This window comes from Branchiostoma lanceolatum, chromosome 16 (assembly GCF_035083965.1).
Source record: "Branchiostoma lanceolatum isolate klBraLanc5 chromosome 16, klBraLanc5.hap2, whole genome shotgun sequence".
Lineage (NCBI taxonomy): Eukaryota > Metazoa > Chordata > Leptocardii > Amphioxiformes > Branchiostomatidae > Branchiostoma > Branchiostoma lanceolatum.
In genome coordinates this window covers 9,046,873-9,065,118 of record NC_089737.1, presented here as the reverse complement: position 1 = coordinate 9,065,118, position 18,246 = coordinate 9,046,873, and the positions used below count along the sequence as shown (strand labels likewise).

Sequence of the window (18,246 nt, the reverse complement as noted above, 5' to 3'; positions counted from 1 at the left end):
AATGTGAAGAGAAAATGTCTCCCAATCATCCTTTTATTAGATGTTGCTGGAGTTTTTACCAAAGCATGCTTTACAACATGTGCTTAAAGTATGTGGGAAAAAGTACCGACCGAGCTGCATGCTGCTAACAAATTAACTTTAGAGTCGTATTCTTCACCAAGAGGCTTGATCGTTTTCTCAACATATATTCCCATTAGTCTACAGTTCAGGATTCCTGGTGGCTCCTGATCCACCATTTCCCGGATCACTTCTCGTCACCAGTCCGTATCCAGATTCGGGCACGAGAAGTGCTGACGTCATCTTTGACAAGTTCGGTGATCTGTACTACCCTACTGATGACGTAATGAAATTCTACGAATGGGCCGTCGCAGATGACTCAGATAACGGAAAATTACTTACTGACTGGGCAACAATCGCGCCAACATCTTCCAATGAAGCAACAGTGAGTACAGTTACTCTCAATACACATGCTGTCTTGTTAGATTATTGTCGTTGGTGCTTTTAGCTGAATACAATTGTTGCTCGCTACCTCGCTATCAATCACGTATAGTTATTCTTGTATCCTCTCTCTCTCTCCCTCCTTCTCCCTCCTCCCTCCCTCCCCCTCTCTCTCTCCCTCTATCTGCAGCTTTGTTATGCATTCTAAGCACTGCTAGCTTTCTTTTTCACTGTAAGGCTACATGGGTCAAAATACGGGATTAAAAGTCAGGCGATAGATGCCATCTCTGACCGCCTTCTTCCTATCTTAATTCGTGTACAGATCGCCTTCTCCGTTGACGGACTTCCCCGCGATCTGACGAAGTGTCTGAGTCTGGTTGTGAGAGGACACGCACACACCGGACTGTCAGCATCTGTATCCACGGAGATCGTCCAGTGTGAAACAACCAGCACACACAGGGGACTGAACTACTCAACAGTCATAGACACTCGCCGTAAGTACCTGCTAGTCTTCAACACGCTTTCTTCTTTAAATTTTTGGTGAGGCCACAGGGGCGGAGCCTGTAGTATAGTATTAGATTCGATTTGATAGTAAATATTCTGAAAATTCCATGAAATGCATAAACTCGAGAAATTACCAATGGATCTTATCTAAATATGCCTTCTTTTTGTTAACGATATAGAATCTAGAGCGAGCCGTTTGGAAACCAGTTAATTCTTTACCTAATTACGAGTTGCACGTTCAGGGCAGTAATCTATTGATGTTTGTTTGAATGGTACCAACCATATAGCAACAGAAATTCTGCTTCTTAACCTAAAAGCAAAATAGGTCAGGCAAGAACAATAAAGGAAAATGAGAAGGTTCGAACTTAAAAGGTGTTCTGGACGATGCACATTTTGCACATTTCCAATATTAATATCAGAAATCATTTGTTACAGCCAACATCACACTGGAGTTGAATACAGACTGGACAGAGTACGACATCGACTACACGAATGAGACGACGATGCTATCTGCCGTTTGGCCGACGTTACGTCACCGGAATTACGAGTGGGCCGTCCTCGAGGACAAGTCAGGGTCAAGTCTATCCGTCATGGCCGGACACCACCTCAGTGTTCCCAACCCTTGTGACCACCAGGATATGATAGAGTGTGGACAAACTACAAGTGTAAGTGGGACTTGGATCAAATAGTTGTAAATATAATACAGTTCTTTGCTGCATAACCGAACTTCCCATGTCCTTCTGCTTCCTTCCTTTCTCGATCATGGCAATAATGTGTATATACTTCCCACTGCTTGTTGGAACTGGAGTTAACAGAATGCGGTTCCAAGCTTGACTAAGCTTGTATACCCCTCATTATGTTTTATGATGATGCATAACAGTACGTTCCTGGTGCACCTGAGTATGCACCATCATAATAGATATAGATGCGAATAATCTTTGATATTATATATAGTCTTTCATCATTGGCTAAAGGGCCTGTGCCACATTTTCATTAGCGATAATGGCTCTATTTCTATTTGTCCTGTGTGTGCTATGAAATATGCCACCAGCACTTTTGCTGATAATACTAAACTGATTTCTCCGATAGGAATATATCAACGTGAATGACCTGAGTCTGGAACACAACAAGCGGTACATCATTTGCATCCATGCTGAGGAGACGTCCATAACGTTCGAAAAGTGGGTAGAGACGCTTCCGGAGACGGCCGTCTGTAGCAGCGGTGTGACGGTTGATGTGACTCCGCCCAACGCTGATGCTGCCGACGTTTGGATGGGATCTAATGAAAAATCTAATTACCAGGTATACTTCATTTCCTGGTCTTGCGGTAAACTTGTGCATTGAATATGTTCGAATTGTGCTGCAATTTTACAGGTACTTGATTATTTTTTCAAGAACATGTGATAATGCTATGTGTTTATTGACTGAAGTTGTCTTATTCGTTAGGTGTCGAGTACAGAGCTCTATGTACAGTGGGACGGGTTCATTGATGTTGAGGAACATGATGTCTCTATGCACCACTCAGGAATTGAACACTACGAGTACGCCATCGGTAAGTGATGCAGGGTTGATCCCCCAACCCAAGGTATATATCGTGACATGAAATATACTCTGGTCCTGTTACAACTGAATAAGCCCCCTATGGCCTAGAGAAGGGATATCATAATAGACTTGAAAACTCTCCGACACTCGATATGTTCTTTCGCCATCATCATGGTCGTCACAAGCCAGTAGCTACAGGAACTGAGTTCTCAATTTTTGTTCTCAACAACATACTTGTTCTCAATTGGCTTTTGTCGGCTACTAGTTGCTGTGCCCCCCTCCCATTCACAACCAGTTAAAAAGATGTAATGTATCTCAAGTTCTTTGATGTTGCCTATTGACAGGTACAATTGCTGGAGGACACGACGTCCAAGCCTGGACAGACGTAGGAGTGACAGACCACGTTCTACTGCACGGAGTTATGCTGCAACATGGATGGTCGTACTACGCAACTGTCAAAGGTAGGGAAAAAATACAGCAACAAACAAAAATAAGAAAAACATGGTTTTACATTTCTTGGAGCAAAATATTTTCAGAAAATATATAAAACACACACCCAAATCAAAATCAAATATGCCGTCAGTGTTACAGTCTTAAAGCAGTATCATAGCAAATACACGATTGGCAGTCATATAACCAGCAGCAGTTACAATATTACTACAGCACATATAGGATTTGTAAATATTTCTTCTCAAATGCAGTGGAAGACTAAAATTTCATCTCTAATTTTATGAGGATATAAGAAACCAAGTATTTACTAGCGTGTCCAAAATGCACACTTACTTTCCCACTATTCCTGAACATGAGAAAACAATTGTGCTATTAAAGTCAAAGAACCCATGAATTATAAAAGACTTAGGTAAATTCGTCCCACACTGCCTCAAAAGAAGAAGTACAACCCAACCAAACTAGCACCATGTACATTTTAGAATGTAGCATAACATTAAATTTAGCCCTTAATATCATTGTATTCCCCATTATTATTTGTGTTGTTTGTCCTTGCAATTAGCCCGCGGGCATGTATTTGCAATAAACGTTTAATTGTATTACTAAAGTATGTTGAGTCCTTATAGACCACATGACACTGAATTGATAATGAAAACCTTTTGCTTATAGAGGTGGATATCTGTATTATGCTATTTTTGACTTTCCGTTGACAATGTTTCTTTTTCTATTTTTCCTCCTCAGCTGTGGACTTTGTCGGGCTGTCGACCACCAAAGGTTCTCAGAGAGTGACCGTTGACACCACGCCGCCACAGAAGTCAGACACTCACATCAATGTCGGGGGCAGTTTTCACTTCAGTTTGGCATCGGTGTCAGCAAGGCAAGAACCCGGTTATATTTGCAGTGCGATTTTACGGCATTCTTGAGATAGTCATATATATATCGTACAGAATATTCAGCTGTCATGTTGCGGAATATGTTGCCTTTAAGCCTTAACAGCGATTGCTTCTGTCACAATTTGCTTCAAATTATTTGATATCAAAATGGTACGACAGCTTACGACGAATATGAACGCGGCAATAGATATCCTTGAATTTATAAGGTTCTTGATTATACAATAGCATTTATACCTATCGATATACCATACCGTACCAGATCATTGATTATATTCCATTGAATATTAACGCCATGATCTCTTTCCCTTTCAGCTGGGAGGGCGTTTTCTACGACACAGAAAGTGGAGTGTCGTTCTTTGAGTGGGCGGTCGGCTCCAGGGCTGGTCATACCGACATCTACCCCTTCACTAGGGTGGAGGGGACGGAGGCTGAGACAGATCAGAACAGTCCTCTTCAGCTTCACGAAGGGCACGAATATTACGTTTCCGTCAAGGTACATATGGGTATTCACATATAAAGTATATTTTCATTATGAAGAAGGATTTAACTTAGTTTCAACACAAGAAATGAGACTCGTCAAATTTTCGACCAGTCTTCCGAAGTATCATCATGGTTTATTGGTTTATCGGACAGAAATTACCCGTGCAATGGCAGCCAGTGCTGAATTGCTGCACAATTGCACTTTGTCGCAAGGGTCTGGGTGGCTGCCATTCGGCGCCAGCAGGTGACCTCAATACGACCTTCCCCAACTGAAGTTAGGTACCCATTAACACCTGGGTGAAGTGATGAAAGTCGTGTAAAGTGCCTTGCACAAGGGCACAACATCGGGGCACATCGGTCGTATCGAACCCGGGACCTCTCTGTTCAGGGCGACACACCCTACCGATTGCGCCACTCGATGTCACAATAAGTCTACCCGAGGACCCGATTGCTCAAGATACGTCAACTTGAAGGCGGTTTGAAGTCGGTACCACCAACCACCTCTGTTCAAGGATAGATACAAAGCTATTGTCATCAAACAACTTTCATTTGACGACCTACAGGCGTATAACGGAGCCGGACTGATGACCATGGCGACTTCCTGGGCCGTGGTTGTTGAGACGTCCCCGCCTGAGGCTGGGAATGTGTACGACGGACCCACTAGTGGTGCCGTGAACGACATAGACTATCAAGATGACGTCACGACCATCCATGCCCACTGGGACGGTTTCTACGACCCCCATTCTGCCATTGTCAGCTACACGTGGAGCGTCGGGGTATGTGCTGGATGTAGCGACATTCTTGCTCCACAGAACGTTGGGATTCTTCAAGGTAACATTTAGTTCATATACTCATTCATTAAGCATGACTGTAAGTAAGCAATTTTTTGCGGCGCCTCTGGGGTGAAGAATCTTTTACACAATGCTTTTCTCAACAGCTGCAAGTGTGGACGCCCTTCAGCTGACCCCTGGCGAGACGTACTACGTGACGGTGACTGCGTGTAACGCTGCCACCCTCTGCACCACGGTGTCGTCTGACGGAGTTATCCCTGACGACTCCCCGCCTGTCGCTGGGAGAGTCCTGGATGGGGCCCAGGGTGAAGAGGCCTCATATCAAGCATCCACGTAAGTTCGAAGTCCAAAACATACAGAATGCAACTTACATACATGTACCTATAAGTGCTTTCACCATCTACTTAAAGCCAATATTTACGTAGGCTGTAAGCTATCTGTATCATCGGATAATGCTACCTTATATTTCTTACAACAGAAGCACTTTGGCTGCTCACTGGTACGGGTTCAACGACCCCCACTCTGGGTTGTCCCACTACGAGTGGCGCGCTGGTACTACACCGGGTGGAAGTGACATCTTGGGAGTGACACAGGTTAGCATGGCTATACGTATCACTAATGCATTCAATGTTTGTTGTCATTTCAATTTATCTACATGTATGTGTGGTGTTGCTCTACATGTATGTTTGTGTTTTTCAACAGCTCCATCTGACGAATGTAGCTGTGAAGACAGGACTCTCCCTGCCTGTCAACACCATGATCTACATTACTGTGAATGCCTACAACCACGTGGGGATGTCTGTGGAGACTACATCCAACGGTAAAAAAGATAAAACCATTTATCTAGAACTGGCCCCATCAAATGACGCAGTTGCATGCTTTCTTGATCGTGAAATATATTGAGTTCCTAACACATCACGATACCCAATACCTTAACAGACGGAACGTGACCACTACTGTCACTCTTTATGTATCTGTGCATATTGGAGACAACAGTCGTTTTCTGATACATCTTCGAACAAAAATTCTTAGTTTAAGTAACATACATCAATGACGGATAACACTGAAAAAAATTTACTTTTCTGTGATATTTTTTGTGATATTTTTAGGGTTCCGGATTGACACATCCGCACCGACAGTGACGACAGCCGTACACTTTGACCACACCCACGGTTCCCTCGTGAGTGGAACACAAACATGGCGGTCTGCTGTGAAGATAAAATGGCGGTTTGACGACAGCGAGAGTCTGGTGGTGGATCAGCACGTCTCGCTGTCCAACCATCACGGAGCAGAGGTCGCCAACATAAAGGTGTGTGATTATGATACAGTTATAATTAGTTAACGTCTTACATATTAGGTTTTTGTCCAATTTTTAACATCTTTGTCACTCTTCGGATCACTGCACAAATATGTAACTTTCGATGCAGATACAGCACATGATATCATCAAGCAAGAGACAAGTAGTAGTACCTTTATTGAATGTTTTCTTCTTTTTCCTTTCGTCTTCAGCTCAACGGCACTGTATATAAGTACACTTTCACCGAGCTCGCACTGGATGATGGGAACAACTACGTTGCGAAGGTGATCGGATGTAACAACGCAAGACTCTGCACTGAACAACAGACTGAATCTCTCTTGGTGAGTACAATGCAGCAAATGCACTTTAGTCATTGAGTGTCTTGTAAAACTAACAAACAGGATATTAAGTAACGACCAGGCTCTCATATTGGGACATTTTCCACCTGACTTTTTCTGTGATTCGTCTATAAACAGATGGACTCGTCGAAGCCATTGACCGGACATTTTGCGGTCAGTACTGATCACGCGGCCAGACTAACCAGACACAGGGACAGCTGGATGACGTACGACAATAGCGGAACCCCGACCCTGAAGCTGGCTTGGCTCGGCTTTAGTGACTACCACTCTAGGATAGACAGACTCATGGTGGCAGTCGGTAGTGGTTTCTACGGGAGGGATAAGACACTGGTAAGTCATCTGTCAAACAAACAAACATCAAAAGTTGGTACGGTGTCTGCGTTGAAGAATCATTTTGTCTAAACCGATTCATTGCTTAAACTGCGCATGCACAGCGAGATGATTGCGAATGTCTAACTTGTAAAACGTTATTGTCTAGACTGATGGACACCATCTCCAGTCGTGCTATGTTTGTGTCTCTAGGGCTTTCAACTTTGACATGTTATTTACAAAACATCTAACTGCACATACACAGTTCAATCAGTGAATTGGCTTATTGGAGGGCGGAATTCGACAGTCTAGACTAAACAAAGCCGCATCAAACCATCCCGGAGCTAACATTGGCCCGTTTTCAATTCTACATTCCACAGAATGGTGCACCCCAAGTTCTGGTTCACGGCGACACGAACGGTGACCCGGAGAACGACGAAGGTTACGTCTACACAGGGACAGTGCAGCTGTCAAGTTCAGTGTCTGACTACAGCACGCTGTACATCTCCCTATGGGCCATCAACGGGGTAACAACTCTTTTTGTGTCTAAAATTTGTATATATCAGTAATTGTATTTCAGAATTGTAACACGAACATCTAACGCATTTGCATTGATCTCTTACTTTCTACTACAATAAAGGCAATATATATTTCCTTACAGGCGGGGTTGGCAAGTACCGTGGCCCACTCGGCTTTCCAGGCGGTTCCTGCCTCTGGTTCGACCGGCAGTTTGACGTTAGTCCGTCGGTGTGACGCGCACTCCTGCTACGGACACTGTATCTGTGCACCCTTCAACCAGAACTGTGCCCGGCCAAGTGGCAATACCTGCACACAACTGGACAGCTGTGAGTGTACAACGTCCATTCTTTTGACCGTAAACGGTGTTTTGGTACTTTTGTTGGACATTTATTGTTCGACGGTTCCGCATGCCTATCAATGATTAAATTACTTTCTTATCTTTTCCTGGTTCAGCCGATTCAAGCTACTCTAGAATCGACGTTTACGACAAAACCGACTACAGTCTCTTGACCAATGGGGACACGTCTGACGCCGCCTACACCTACTCTACATGCGCACTGGCGGCCAACTGGAGGGAGGCTACAATAGGGTCTGCTGGGAGACTTTACAGATACGAGTGGAGCGCTGGAATCAGTGTAAGTACAGACATCCTGTCCGTTTTGCAGACTATTTGGGTTTTCAATAGCATATGGCTGAGGTTCACTGTATCAATTTTTTTGTAAAAATGCTCAATTCTTCTGTCTCATAGGGTAATTTTCTCCGACCACACTACTATATTATGTACTTACAGGAATTTTCAACATATTTTGTGATCAATGATGCCTTCTCCAGCCCTCACCAATTTGACACTTCTTGATGCATACTTTTTGCCACATCTTCCTACAGGGACAAACTGTCGGCTCAGGGTTGTTTGATCTTATCTATGACCGTGTCTGGTACGATGTAGGACTGGAGACCAGCGCTGTTCTCACCCTTCCAGTTGGAAGTAAGTTTGTAACAAATCAATGCAATTATTGAGGTTTAGATCTGCAGAGCATATGATTGCTAGGCATAAGGAAGTATTTGCCATAAATAGTTACGGTAGTACTTGGATAACACCTAGGTACGACAATTCTTAGCCATTTTTACATTCAGTTCTATGACATTATATTTTAACTACTTTTCGTCAACAAGCTTCACTGGAGGTTGGTGTGAGCTATGTGTTCTACGTGAGGGCCTGGTACACGGACAACATCTACAGAGAGTTCCAGTCCAACGATGTGAGAGCTGATCAAACTCCACCGAAGAGGTCAAGTTCAAGGAAGGTCCGTACAAAAATGTATATCAACAAATCATACCTAACACGTTCGTAGGAGCCTACCATGTAGCGTTATCCCGTATATTAATAAGTGTTGACTGTGAAATTAGAATCGACGAAATGTGAAATACGCTTATTAGTACTTGTAGCCCCTTGATGACTAATTAACGTTTGGCTTTGCTGAAGATTAAAGACCTGACTTCAACGTCTGAGGTACATGACGTGGAGTACATGGCCCAGACAGACAGCCTGGGTGCCAGCTGGGATTATGTTTTCCTCGATGCAATCAATGGTGGCAACGACTATCATTTGGAACGCTTTGAGTTGGCCCTGGGCACATATCCTGGAGGTAAGACAATGACTGTCATACTGTAACAAACCTCTTGTAATTGCCGTTAGTTTGAAATAGCTAGAAATGAAGATTCATCTTGAATTTTTTTCTTCTATTTTTGAACCGGTATCCCCTGACATTAAAACATCCTCATTCTTACGCAATGTAACGGTTACTCAAGCAACTGGATATTATTGGGGAAAGGTCAGACGTTTCAGACAGCATCCTCTGTCTTTCGTTAGGCAGCTGGTGATACTGACAAAAGACTGACGAATGACTGCTGCCTGAAACGTCTGACTGTCTGTATCCAGTTGCTTGAGTACCTGATACCTTGCGTATCTTATTACATGAATACTTCGTTGACGTACTTTTATTCTACTTCTTCAAACTAACCAACAGGTGAAGACGTGAAGAGATTCACCGACAACGTGGTCGCAGGAACCGCCACGTCCCACACCTTCACGGGTCTGTCTCTACAGTCAGGAAAGACGTACTACACGTCCGTACGGGCGTACAACTATGCCGGACTCCACAGCACCTTCCACAGCGACGGTGTCATGGTGGACACTGTGGTGCCAACACCAGGGGTGGTCGTTGATGGACAAGGTACACGAAATGTCCATCTTTGCAAATTGTAGTAAATATTGTAACAAACCTCTTGTTATTGTCGTTACTTTGGCAAAAGTCCTATTTCGGTAGTGTAACGATGTTTATATCAGTGTCTGTTTGCAGTAGTAGCAGAAAAAGTAAAAAGCTTTAGATAGGTGCATTGCTTGGGCCCCATTGTGGTTATCATTTGTACTGCAGCATAACGTCCGGCTTTTGTGTCGCGTCTGCAGATGTCAGGGATATTGCGTACACGTCCGACTCCACTAATGTGGCAGCATCTTGGCATGGGTTCAACGACCTGGACTCAGGAATAGACAAACATTTCTGGTGCATCGGAGAAACCAACAGCCAATCGGAGTGCAACGTCATGGGCTGGACAGACACTGGACTGATGCAAGAGGGAACAGTTACACTAGGGAGCAGCTTGACCAATGGTGAGAATCGAAATGGAAATTCTTTTTGCACTTGGAGCACTGAACTCTTTAGGCTGTCTAAACATTTGGTGTATTTTGTGTCTATTTTACACGTACATATGATTGAATTTCTTTTCTATGTTTGCGTAATGGTAACTAGAAGTCCATGCGTTCCGCAATGAGCTTGATACCTCAGCTACTGCTTGCCTTTGATACATGTGAAATCACAATAACTGGATATGTCTTAAGAGACGGCGCCACACTGTCAACGACCTTAAGCTAAATTTGCTGATTGCCAGAAGGTCACCAAATCTCAATGTTGCCAGCTAGTGGCAAATAAAGCTGTCAAAAGTTGTTCATCTGAAGGTGATAAGGTCTTGTTTTGTACCAGGACAACGATACTACAACAAAGTGAAGGGTCAGGACGCTGCTGGGCACCAGTCACCAGTTGCAGTGTCTGATGGGTTCCTTGTGGACACCTCCCCGCCCATACCAGAGGCCAACCTACAGATAGGGGACAACCTGCTCCAGAACCCATCATTTGAAGACACGGTAGCTGGTGGAGAAGGTTTGTGTTCACATTGACCTGAAGAATGATAGAAGATATATTTCAGGGAAAATGCTTCTCATAAATTGAAGTCTATACATATTGAACAGTAACCTTTGGTACAACAAGGTCACCTTCGAGTAATCTTCTGTGATAGTATTTCGTATCATTTGGTAGGTGTTGTTTAATCACACATATAGTCGGAGAGATATGATAGAATATTTGCATATACATGTTGATCTTACAATTTGCAAAAACGCTGGTTGACACTCTACTGTTTCTTAAAGGTTGGGTACTGGAAGGTGACTCTGTGGTACAGCAGATCTCCTCCCTACCCACTGATGACTTCCAGACGAAGCATGGACGTTCTCATATCCTTCTTCATGGCAGCATGTCTCAGACCTTCACCACTGTGGCAGGTAAATCATAACATGCATGCTCATTGGTTGGTTGATTCTTTATCAAAGAAAATGAACCAATCAGCATGATATTGTCTAAATGATACTTAATCAAAGCAACTAACATGTAAAGTAAGAACATTGATTGGCCAAACTGGTAGTATCAATACCCAATCATAGTAGTGGATTTCATTGTTATGGTAAATGTTTTACATACATAGACATCGTATATCTATGTGTTCAGATGAGTGTACATTCCAACATTCGGGTACGTTAAGGCAATACAGCAATGTGAGTATGATTTTTTTTAACCAACAGATCAAGAATACAGGATCTCCTTTTTTGTAAACCATGACGCCACCACGGATGTTCCCCGTCTGACCCAAGAGGGTATGCTGACAGCCCCGGGTCTTCATCAGGTCTTCAAACTGCGGGACAGACAGGTGTCAACTGCCGACACGACCTCTACAGAGCAGTGGGACACTTGGCAAAAACAGATCTTCTATTTCACTGCTGACGGCACCGGCTCAACGGTCACCGTTCATTCTGTTGGGACGAAGGCAGGGATTTCTCTGGATGACTTTAAGGTAGGTAACCTTGGTACAACAAATGCATCGTGGTTTCTATTCATACATTCACACTGTAGGTATCTATGAGGCTACTCATGCATGTGCTGTTATTCTTAAATGCACGAGTGTCTTGTAACTAATGTACTACAGGCAAACCTGTACAAGTGGCCCTCACACATATGGTCCCTAGATTATTAACAGAAGCATAAATAATCTTTGTGTCTTTTATTGATCCCGAATGTGTTTTTTCCGAGCAGTTTTGACTTTTTCCTAAAACATCGCGTTGTGTTTAGAACAAATAATGAAGAACATTTTGTAACCATCTAGTTTTCTCAACCCCAGGTGGAACCAGTGTATTAAGACAAATGGCGAAGACAAAGTTGCAACATTTTTTTTTGACCCCAGGTGGAACCAGTGACTTACACCACCACCCATTTCAACTCCACGGCCGGCTACATCGACCTGACTGCACAGACCCTGTCAGACTGGGGGTCGGTGTCGGCCAAGTGGAGCATGGTGGATCCTGAGTCTCCTATTGTGGACTACTCCTGGGCCATTGGAACTACTAGAGGTAGTATAAGTGTCCCATCGAACTATATATTCAACAGTTGATGCAATGGTACCACACTTTTGACGGATTGGCTTACAAAAGAAATATTTTCCCTCTCGCTTCTCTGCTTTGGTCTTAGGGAGCTGACAATGATGCAACTGATATTCAAGAATGCGTGTCTGTTCATATGTTACCGAGTCACACTGAATCATTAACTATTGTTTAAGGTGGAACCCAGCTACAAGTCTTCGTGGCCCTTGGAGTCCAGGAGAGCGCTCAGAACAGCAACCTGTTATTACAACATGGTTCCTATGTCCACGTCACTGTGATGGCCACCAACGCTGCAAGGCTGTCTGCAGGTAAGATCTTTTTTTTACAGAAGAAAAAAATTAACGTTTCAATCGCAATCATTTTTGTGTGTGTGATGACATTAGCAGAATATATAAAATGTAAAGCAAATCCTCAAGGACTCGGTCATATTCTCTTTAAGAAACATCCACGAGAACACATTGATAGTAGTCTTGGACTGTCATGGATGTGTCGTTCAAAATTTTGAAAGGTTGCCATAAAATATTAGTATTTACAAGTCAGTCCCAACCTCCAGTTGCTTGCCCCGCGGCCTTCGGGGTGTGGTCGGGCGGGTACCTCGAGCGATACGGAATATACCGTGGTGTATCTTATTTATGTCACACCCACCTGAAAAATGCATACATTTCAATGCAAAATGGGCCAGAAGTTGAATTTTGTGCCCTCGAGCAAAAGGTTGTTACAACATCGATTCCAACGTCCGAGTTTGAATGTTCGCCAGCGAAGCGCGTTCGCATCATTCCATGGAGGTCCGCGCAACTCAAACAGATTCAAAACTCGAAGTTTTTTTAATTGTTTTTCTTTCAGTGCTTTACTCCGAGCCAGCGCTAGTCGACCTGACTCCACCCGTCATAGGAACGGTTCTTGACGGGTCTGAGCAGGATTCAGTCGACCTGGAATACCAGAACAGTGACGTCATCTGTGCCCGCTGGTCTGATGTTAGCGATGACGAAAGTGGCATCGACTACTGCGAATGGGCTTTAGGTATTCAAACGTTGCTACCGAAATACAATTAGGACACAAACGATAGATACACAAAAATAGCTCCTTTTGTAATATTGTTATTCTCAATTCACGAATGTGTCTCTACGTGGCGTGAATTGACTATTCTGTATGGCGTGATGCTATGTTTTTGATGACTTGTGTTGACAGAGCTTTTGATCGGTTCCTCTTTTCTAAGCGTAACAAAATGACTGCTACATTTGGACGTTGGCATACAATGGGCGACATTATACCTGTGTGCGTTTGATATCAAAGTTATTAGTACACATCTAGTTTGTACACTAGACAAACTTTCGGTGACCGTTTGTGACCATCCTCGGGCAATAGTGACTATTCCTACTTTTGCACGCTAGGTGTCGCTGTTGCAGTGCGAAAAATGCGACCCCAAACGTGACTGAGTTTGTATCCCCCCTCATTATTGTTCATGACCGGAGCTGATTTTCTGTCCTTGCACGAGGACTTGAGGAAGGTGACAGGTGGTCAGCGAAATGTCAGCTAGGTACAAAAAGCTTGGTTGTGTGCAAATAACTTTGTTATCCAGTGACTTACTAACCTGATGAAACTATTCACGAATGTGTGCGATGTATATTCAGGTACATCCTCACATCTGGCCAACTTGATGAGGTTCACCACAAGCTACATCGTGAATGATGGAAAATCAGCCTGTATTGATTCATCTGGATTCATCATACATGGAACGAAGATTTACGTCATCGTACGCTGTCACAACCACGCTGGACAGGTCAGTAATGGATCCTTTGTTTATTATACGTGTGGATCTTCATCGTGCTGGAGGTGTGGCTCTCCTCAAACACGGGATCTCTGTCTTTAAGTCCCATCTGAGAGGACGCAACTTTGAAGATAGATAGTTATCTTTAACTAAGGCAAAGTCGAGTGGCGAAATAGCTGCAAAGTGCACGTGCCCATCCCTTGAAAGGCACAACATGGGGCCCGCTTGGGATTCGGAGCCAGAACCTAAGTCAGCAACCCTAACCATAAGACCATCTTGACGCCACGTTATTCTACAGTCCGCCACAGCCAGCTCAGACGGAGTCGTCCTGACCTCTGTGCCCCCCAGTATCGAACACGCCTATGTGACGGTTGTGATCGAGCCCGTGACTCAGTACGCGCCCAGGAACCACTACCAGTACTCCCCGGACAAACTGCACATCGCATGGGGAGGGTTTGAGGACCCGTCCGGTATATCTTACTACGAGGTAAAGTTGTGCTTCATATAGTAACTTTTACAAAGGGGAAACCATTATGATAACTTAATGATAAAAAGCATGCAATTCAATGTGTTCTATTTGGCCCTATGATTACTCAGAGTAATAAATGTTTACTGTTGTCATACTTTCACGAATGCCATTTTATTTATCGAAATAGTTTGGTGAAAACAGTTGGCATAAGTTATGTTACTTTATTGAAATCTGCTATACTATTAGATATTCCAACAAAAAAAGGAACTTTTACTTGGTAAGATAAGGATTGCAGCATTAACATATGATGCACTGTTTTATTAAGCACAACTCTGTTATAGTGATTACTGCTCTCTAATCACCATAGATCTTCTAACATGTTTGTAGTACATGGTTGAGGGTCCAGACTTCATCTTGGCTTGGGAGGAGATATCCTGGACAGGAGAGCACACGGCCACCCTGACGGACCTGCAGCTCGTTCCCGGGGCCACCTACATCGTCAGTGTTCGGTCTGTCAACTTCCTGGGAATGCAGAGTGACTCTGTCTCCACAGAGGTCAACATCGCCGTGCAGGGGAGGCCCTCCGTCAACCGTAGGTTTTGTCAGGATCGCATGTAATAATATGTTATTTCATAATTTCTGGTCATGAAATCAAATGTTCTAAGTATAAGAGGACAAGAGCCGAAAAGTACCAACGTATATCTCGAAAACGTCTTTTGCAGCATCAGCATTTCCGTAATTGTTTCTTCTTGTATGACATGCACCGTGATACTAGTAAACCCTTTTGGAGCCTTATCTGCAGTACCAATCCGGACCGACTCGTAGAAACTTTACAAAAAAGTACCGTCAAATTGCTAATTGGGCATAGGAAAATTGAGGAAGGCTCCCAAAGTGGCTAATTTCGGTTAAAATTCAAGTTATTTAACGCTCGTGTCAAATCTATTTGTATCACAGCCATGCAAATTTAAATGGAAACGAATATGAGACCAAACAGGACAACCTTTTACTGCGTTTTACAAATGATAGCCTGGTCGTTTACGCATCATCTATAATTCCTCACTTTTAAGCGCCGAAAATCGATTCAAACGAATAAAGTGAAAAACGTGGAATGTATTAGTGTCATGCGATGTATTTTGTTCAGGTCGACTGCAGCTGACTTGGGAAGCCCAAGGCGTGATGCTGATCAACTGGGAGGGTGTCTTTCGCTCCTCAAATGCTGGTAAATACAGTCTCCTTTGGGTTTTTTTTTTCAATTTACATTTCGTTTAGTGACCTTTCTGCGGTAACATATTATACAAAGATCATCATTCTGTTCGTTAACGTTTATTGTACTGCTAGAGGGGCATTGCAACCATGCGAAACAAAAGCTGCACGTAATAGCTAGTAGAGTTTTCATGCCATTTGGGCTATTCGATAAATACAACAAGAACCGTGCATTACAGAAGCAAGCTGCTATCATGTGTTGTTGTTTTCCAGATCTGTACTACGAGGTGTCACTGGGTCTGGTGGAAGGTGGCAGTAAGGCTGGTCTTTGGTACGAGACCAAACAGACGAACATGACGGTCTCCAGTCTAGATCAGACAAAGGTGAGGTATATCTTAGTTAGCAGTTTATTTAGAGCCAGATTTCCATAATACATAAGATTGCTAACCTACACTCATTCACTCACTCACTCACTCACTCACTCACTCACTCACTCACTCACTCACTCACTCACTTACTCCCAGTCACTCACTCACTCACTCACTCACTCACTCACCCACTCATTCACTCACATACTCACTCTCTCACTCACTCACTTACTCACCCACCCACTCACTCACTCACTCACTCACTACCTAACATTGTAGTTTGATGATTACAATATTGCCAAACCATTAAAACGTCACCTATATCTGAATCTGATCAGCATCAGTGAGTTCAAAAGCACCATTGAATTAATCGATAATGTTGAAAAAACTGGTCGCTTATTTCGATTTTTTAAATGTTTAGTATAAAGGTTATTTCAATTGAATGATCTATTTCCTTTTCTTGAATAGGAATCAGTGAATCAATCTTTCATTGCTGTTTCAGGAGTACCACATCACTGTCAATGCCATCAACAACGCAGGCATGTACATCACTGTGGTGGGCCGTCTTGAGGGATGAGCCGCTTTCATTCTTTAGTATTCATGAAACAAGCAATTAGGCTTGAGTGAGACAAACATTAAACAGGGTGTGCTGTGTGTATCTGTCGACATTGTGTAACTCTCCTTAACTACAGAAAATCTTTTATTTTACGTTCACAATACATCATGGGCCACGATAAAGTTCGTTATGGGTGTTCCGGCCCGTATGATATTATGATAAGTACATGTAACGTTCCAGTACCAACTTTTACGATCCTACAGTTTTTGTCATGGGTGAAACAAAGTGACTTACTTATTTTCAATCAATTCCGTATCACCGTATAGCACTAACGTTACCTGTTCTATTCTATTTAGAGTAGACAATAAAGTTTTGTGTGTGTGCATTACTCTACAGCTTCATCTATCTATTCAATAGACGTATACATACATATATAATTTTTAAAGATCGTAGCATACGCTACATCAAGGGTAACTGTTTCTACAGTAGATATTACAACTGTTATATTTTTTACGTCATCAATCTATTAGACTATAAAGACTTTTATCCCCGTAATAGATAAAAACACATGCACACCATAACGTTTATGCTGTCTTTTTTATTGTAAGCAACTCAAATGAAAAACCAACAAAACAAATCACAGATGGGGTATTCAAGTAAGATACAGTAAAACTTGTAGCAACAAACATAGATGAAATGAAGTTTTAATGAACGAATCGTTCAGTTCTGTAAGCCATTAACCACACAATAGCAGCAAATCATATTTTTCCACATTTCAGAGACAGGTAACAGTCCAGAACATACGACAATGTATAATTGTATTCAAAATGTACACACCAAACAAGCAAACCTTTGACAAATTTCCAGTTTTCATAGAAACCACTCTTACTTAGTTGTGCGTGGTGATTTTATGATTGTGCAATCGTTTTCAAAATTCAGGCTCAAAAAGCACAGAAATGTCTTTGTACATAGATGCTTTACGATACAAAATATCTGGATATTTTTGTTACAAAATATCATGTCTGGAATGCAAAGGATAGACTAATGTACGAATTTAACTACGTACTTGACAAGAATGAAGGATAAAAAAATATACGATCATTTCTTTGGAATAAACTTATTAAAAGCAAGACTTTTCAACATCACAGCAATCGACAAATAAGTCATAATTATATTAAGTCCTCTCTCTGTTGTTGATCAGCTCAGTCCCACATCTTGGGGTCTCTCTTCTTGTGTCCAGGTCCACGTGGAAGTCTGGCAATTTGATCATCAGACCGAGCGAATGGGTTGAGACCTACAAATAAAATATTTAAAGAAAAACAAGCTTAATCAAAGGAAAAAGGTTCATTTTCTTATATTCGTTGCGTTGGAGACACTGCTAAGTTATATTGTTGAGATGCTGAAATGTGTCTTGACTCTGTGCAACATGCTAGTCATGTAATAAATGCTGAACTAAAGAACAGCAGCTACTTCAATACATGATCTTCAACTTCAAAATACTTGCAGTATAAGTTTATAATTTTCCTAAATGTTTGAAC

At 42.6% G+C, this 18,246-nt stretch overlaps 3 protein-coding genes across 4 annotated transcripts in view; 2 read left to right on the top strand and 1 right to left on the bottom strand.

The window, feature by feature from the left end:
- LOC136422085 (uncharacterized) overlaps positions 1-17,096 on the top strand; it is a 56,999-nt gene extending 39,903 nt beyond the window's left edge. The window contains exons 30-33 of one of the 2 annotated variants that reach the window (XM_066409725.1): positions 14,969-15,173; positions 15,723-15,800; positions 16,058-16,167; positions 16,655-17,096. In XM_066409725.1, coding sequence (XP_066265822.1) covers positions 14,969-15,173; positions 15,723-15,800; positions 16,058-16,167; positions 16,655-16,729 — 468 coding nt within the window. In that variant the 3' untranslated portion in view covers positions 16,730-17,096. The remainder of the gene's footprint in view (positions 1-14,968; positions 15,174-15,722; positions 15,801-16,057; positions 16,168-16,654) is intronic. The other variant, XM_066409724.1, reaches the window with a different exon arrangement.
- Positions 681-14,957, top strand: LOC136422103 (uncharacterized). The gene is made up of 32 exons (XM_066409753.1): positions 681-704; positions 761-932; positions 1,378-1,607; positions 2,032-2,208; positions 2,389-2,494; positions 2,829-2,945; positions 3,673-3,808; positions 4,137-4,317; positions 4,868-5,135; positions 5,242-5,428; positions 5,574-5,688; positions 5,798-5,915; positions 6,205-6,404; positions 6,605-6,733; positions 6,869-7,081; positions 7,441-7,587; positions 7,722-7,905; positions 8,033-8,214; positions 8,465-8,564; positions 8,753-8,883; positions 9,063-9,225; positions 9,607-9,813; positions 10,047-10,250; positions 10,621-10,797; positions 11,064-11,195; positions 11,493-11,761; positions 12,149-12,314; positions 12,521-12,652; positions 13,188-13,364; positions 13,976-14,124; positions 14,411-14,599; positions 14,949-14,957. Exons 1-32 carry the CDS (start codon positions 681-683, stop codon positions 14,955-14,957), a joined length of 5,091 nt encoding a protein of 1,696 aa, XP_066265850.1.
- A 190-nt stretch (positions 17,097-17,286) lies between the features above and the next one.
- LOC136422210 (uncharacterized) overlaps positions 17,287-18,246 on the bottom strand; it is a 112,424-nt gene continuing 111,464 nt past the window's right edge. Inside the window, exon 136 of the mRNA XM_066409855.1 lies at positions 17,287-18,002. Within this exon, the coding sequence (XP_066265952.1) occupies positions 17,911-18,002 (92 nt within the window). The 3' untranslated portion in view covers positions 17,287-17,910. The remainder of the gene's footprint in view (positions 18,003-18,246) is intronic.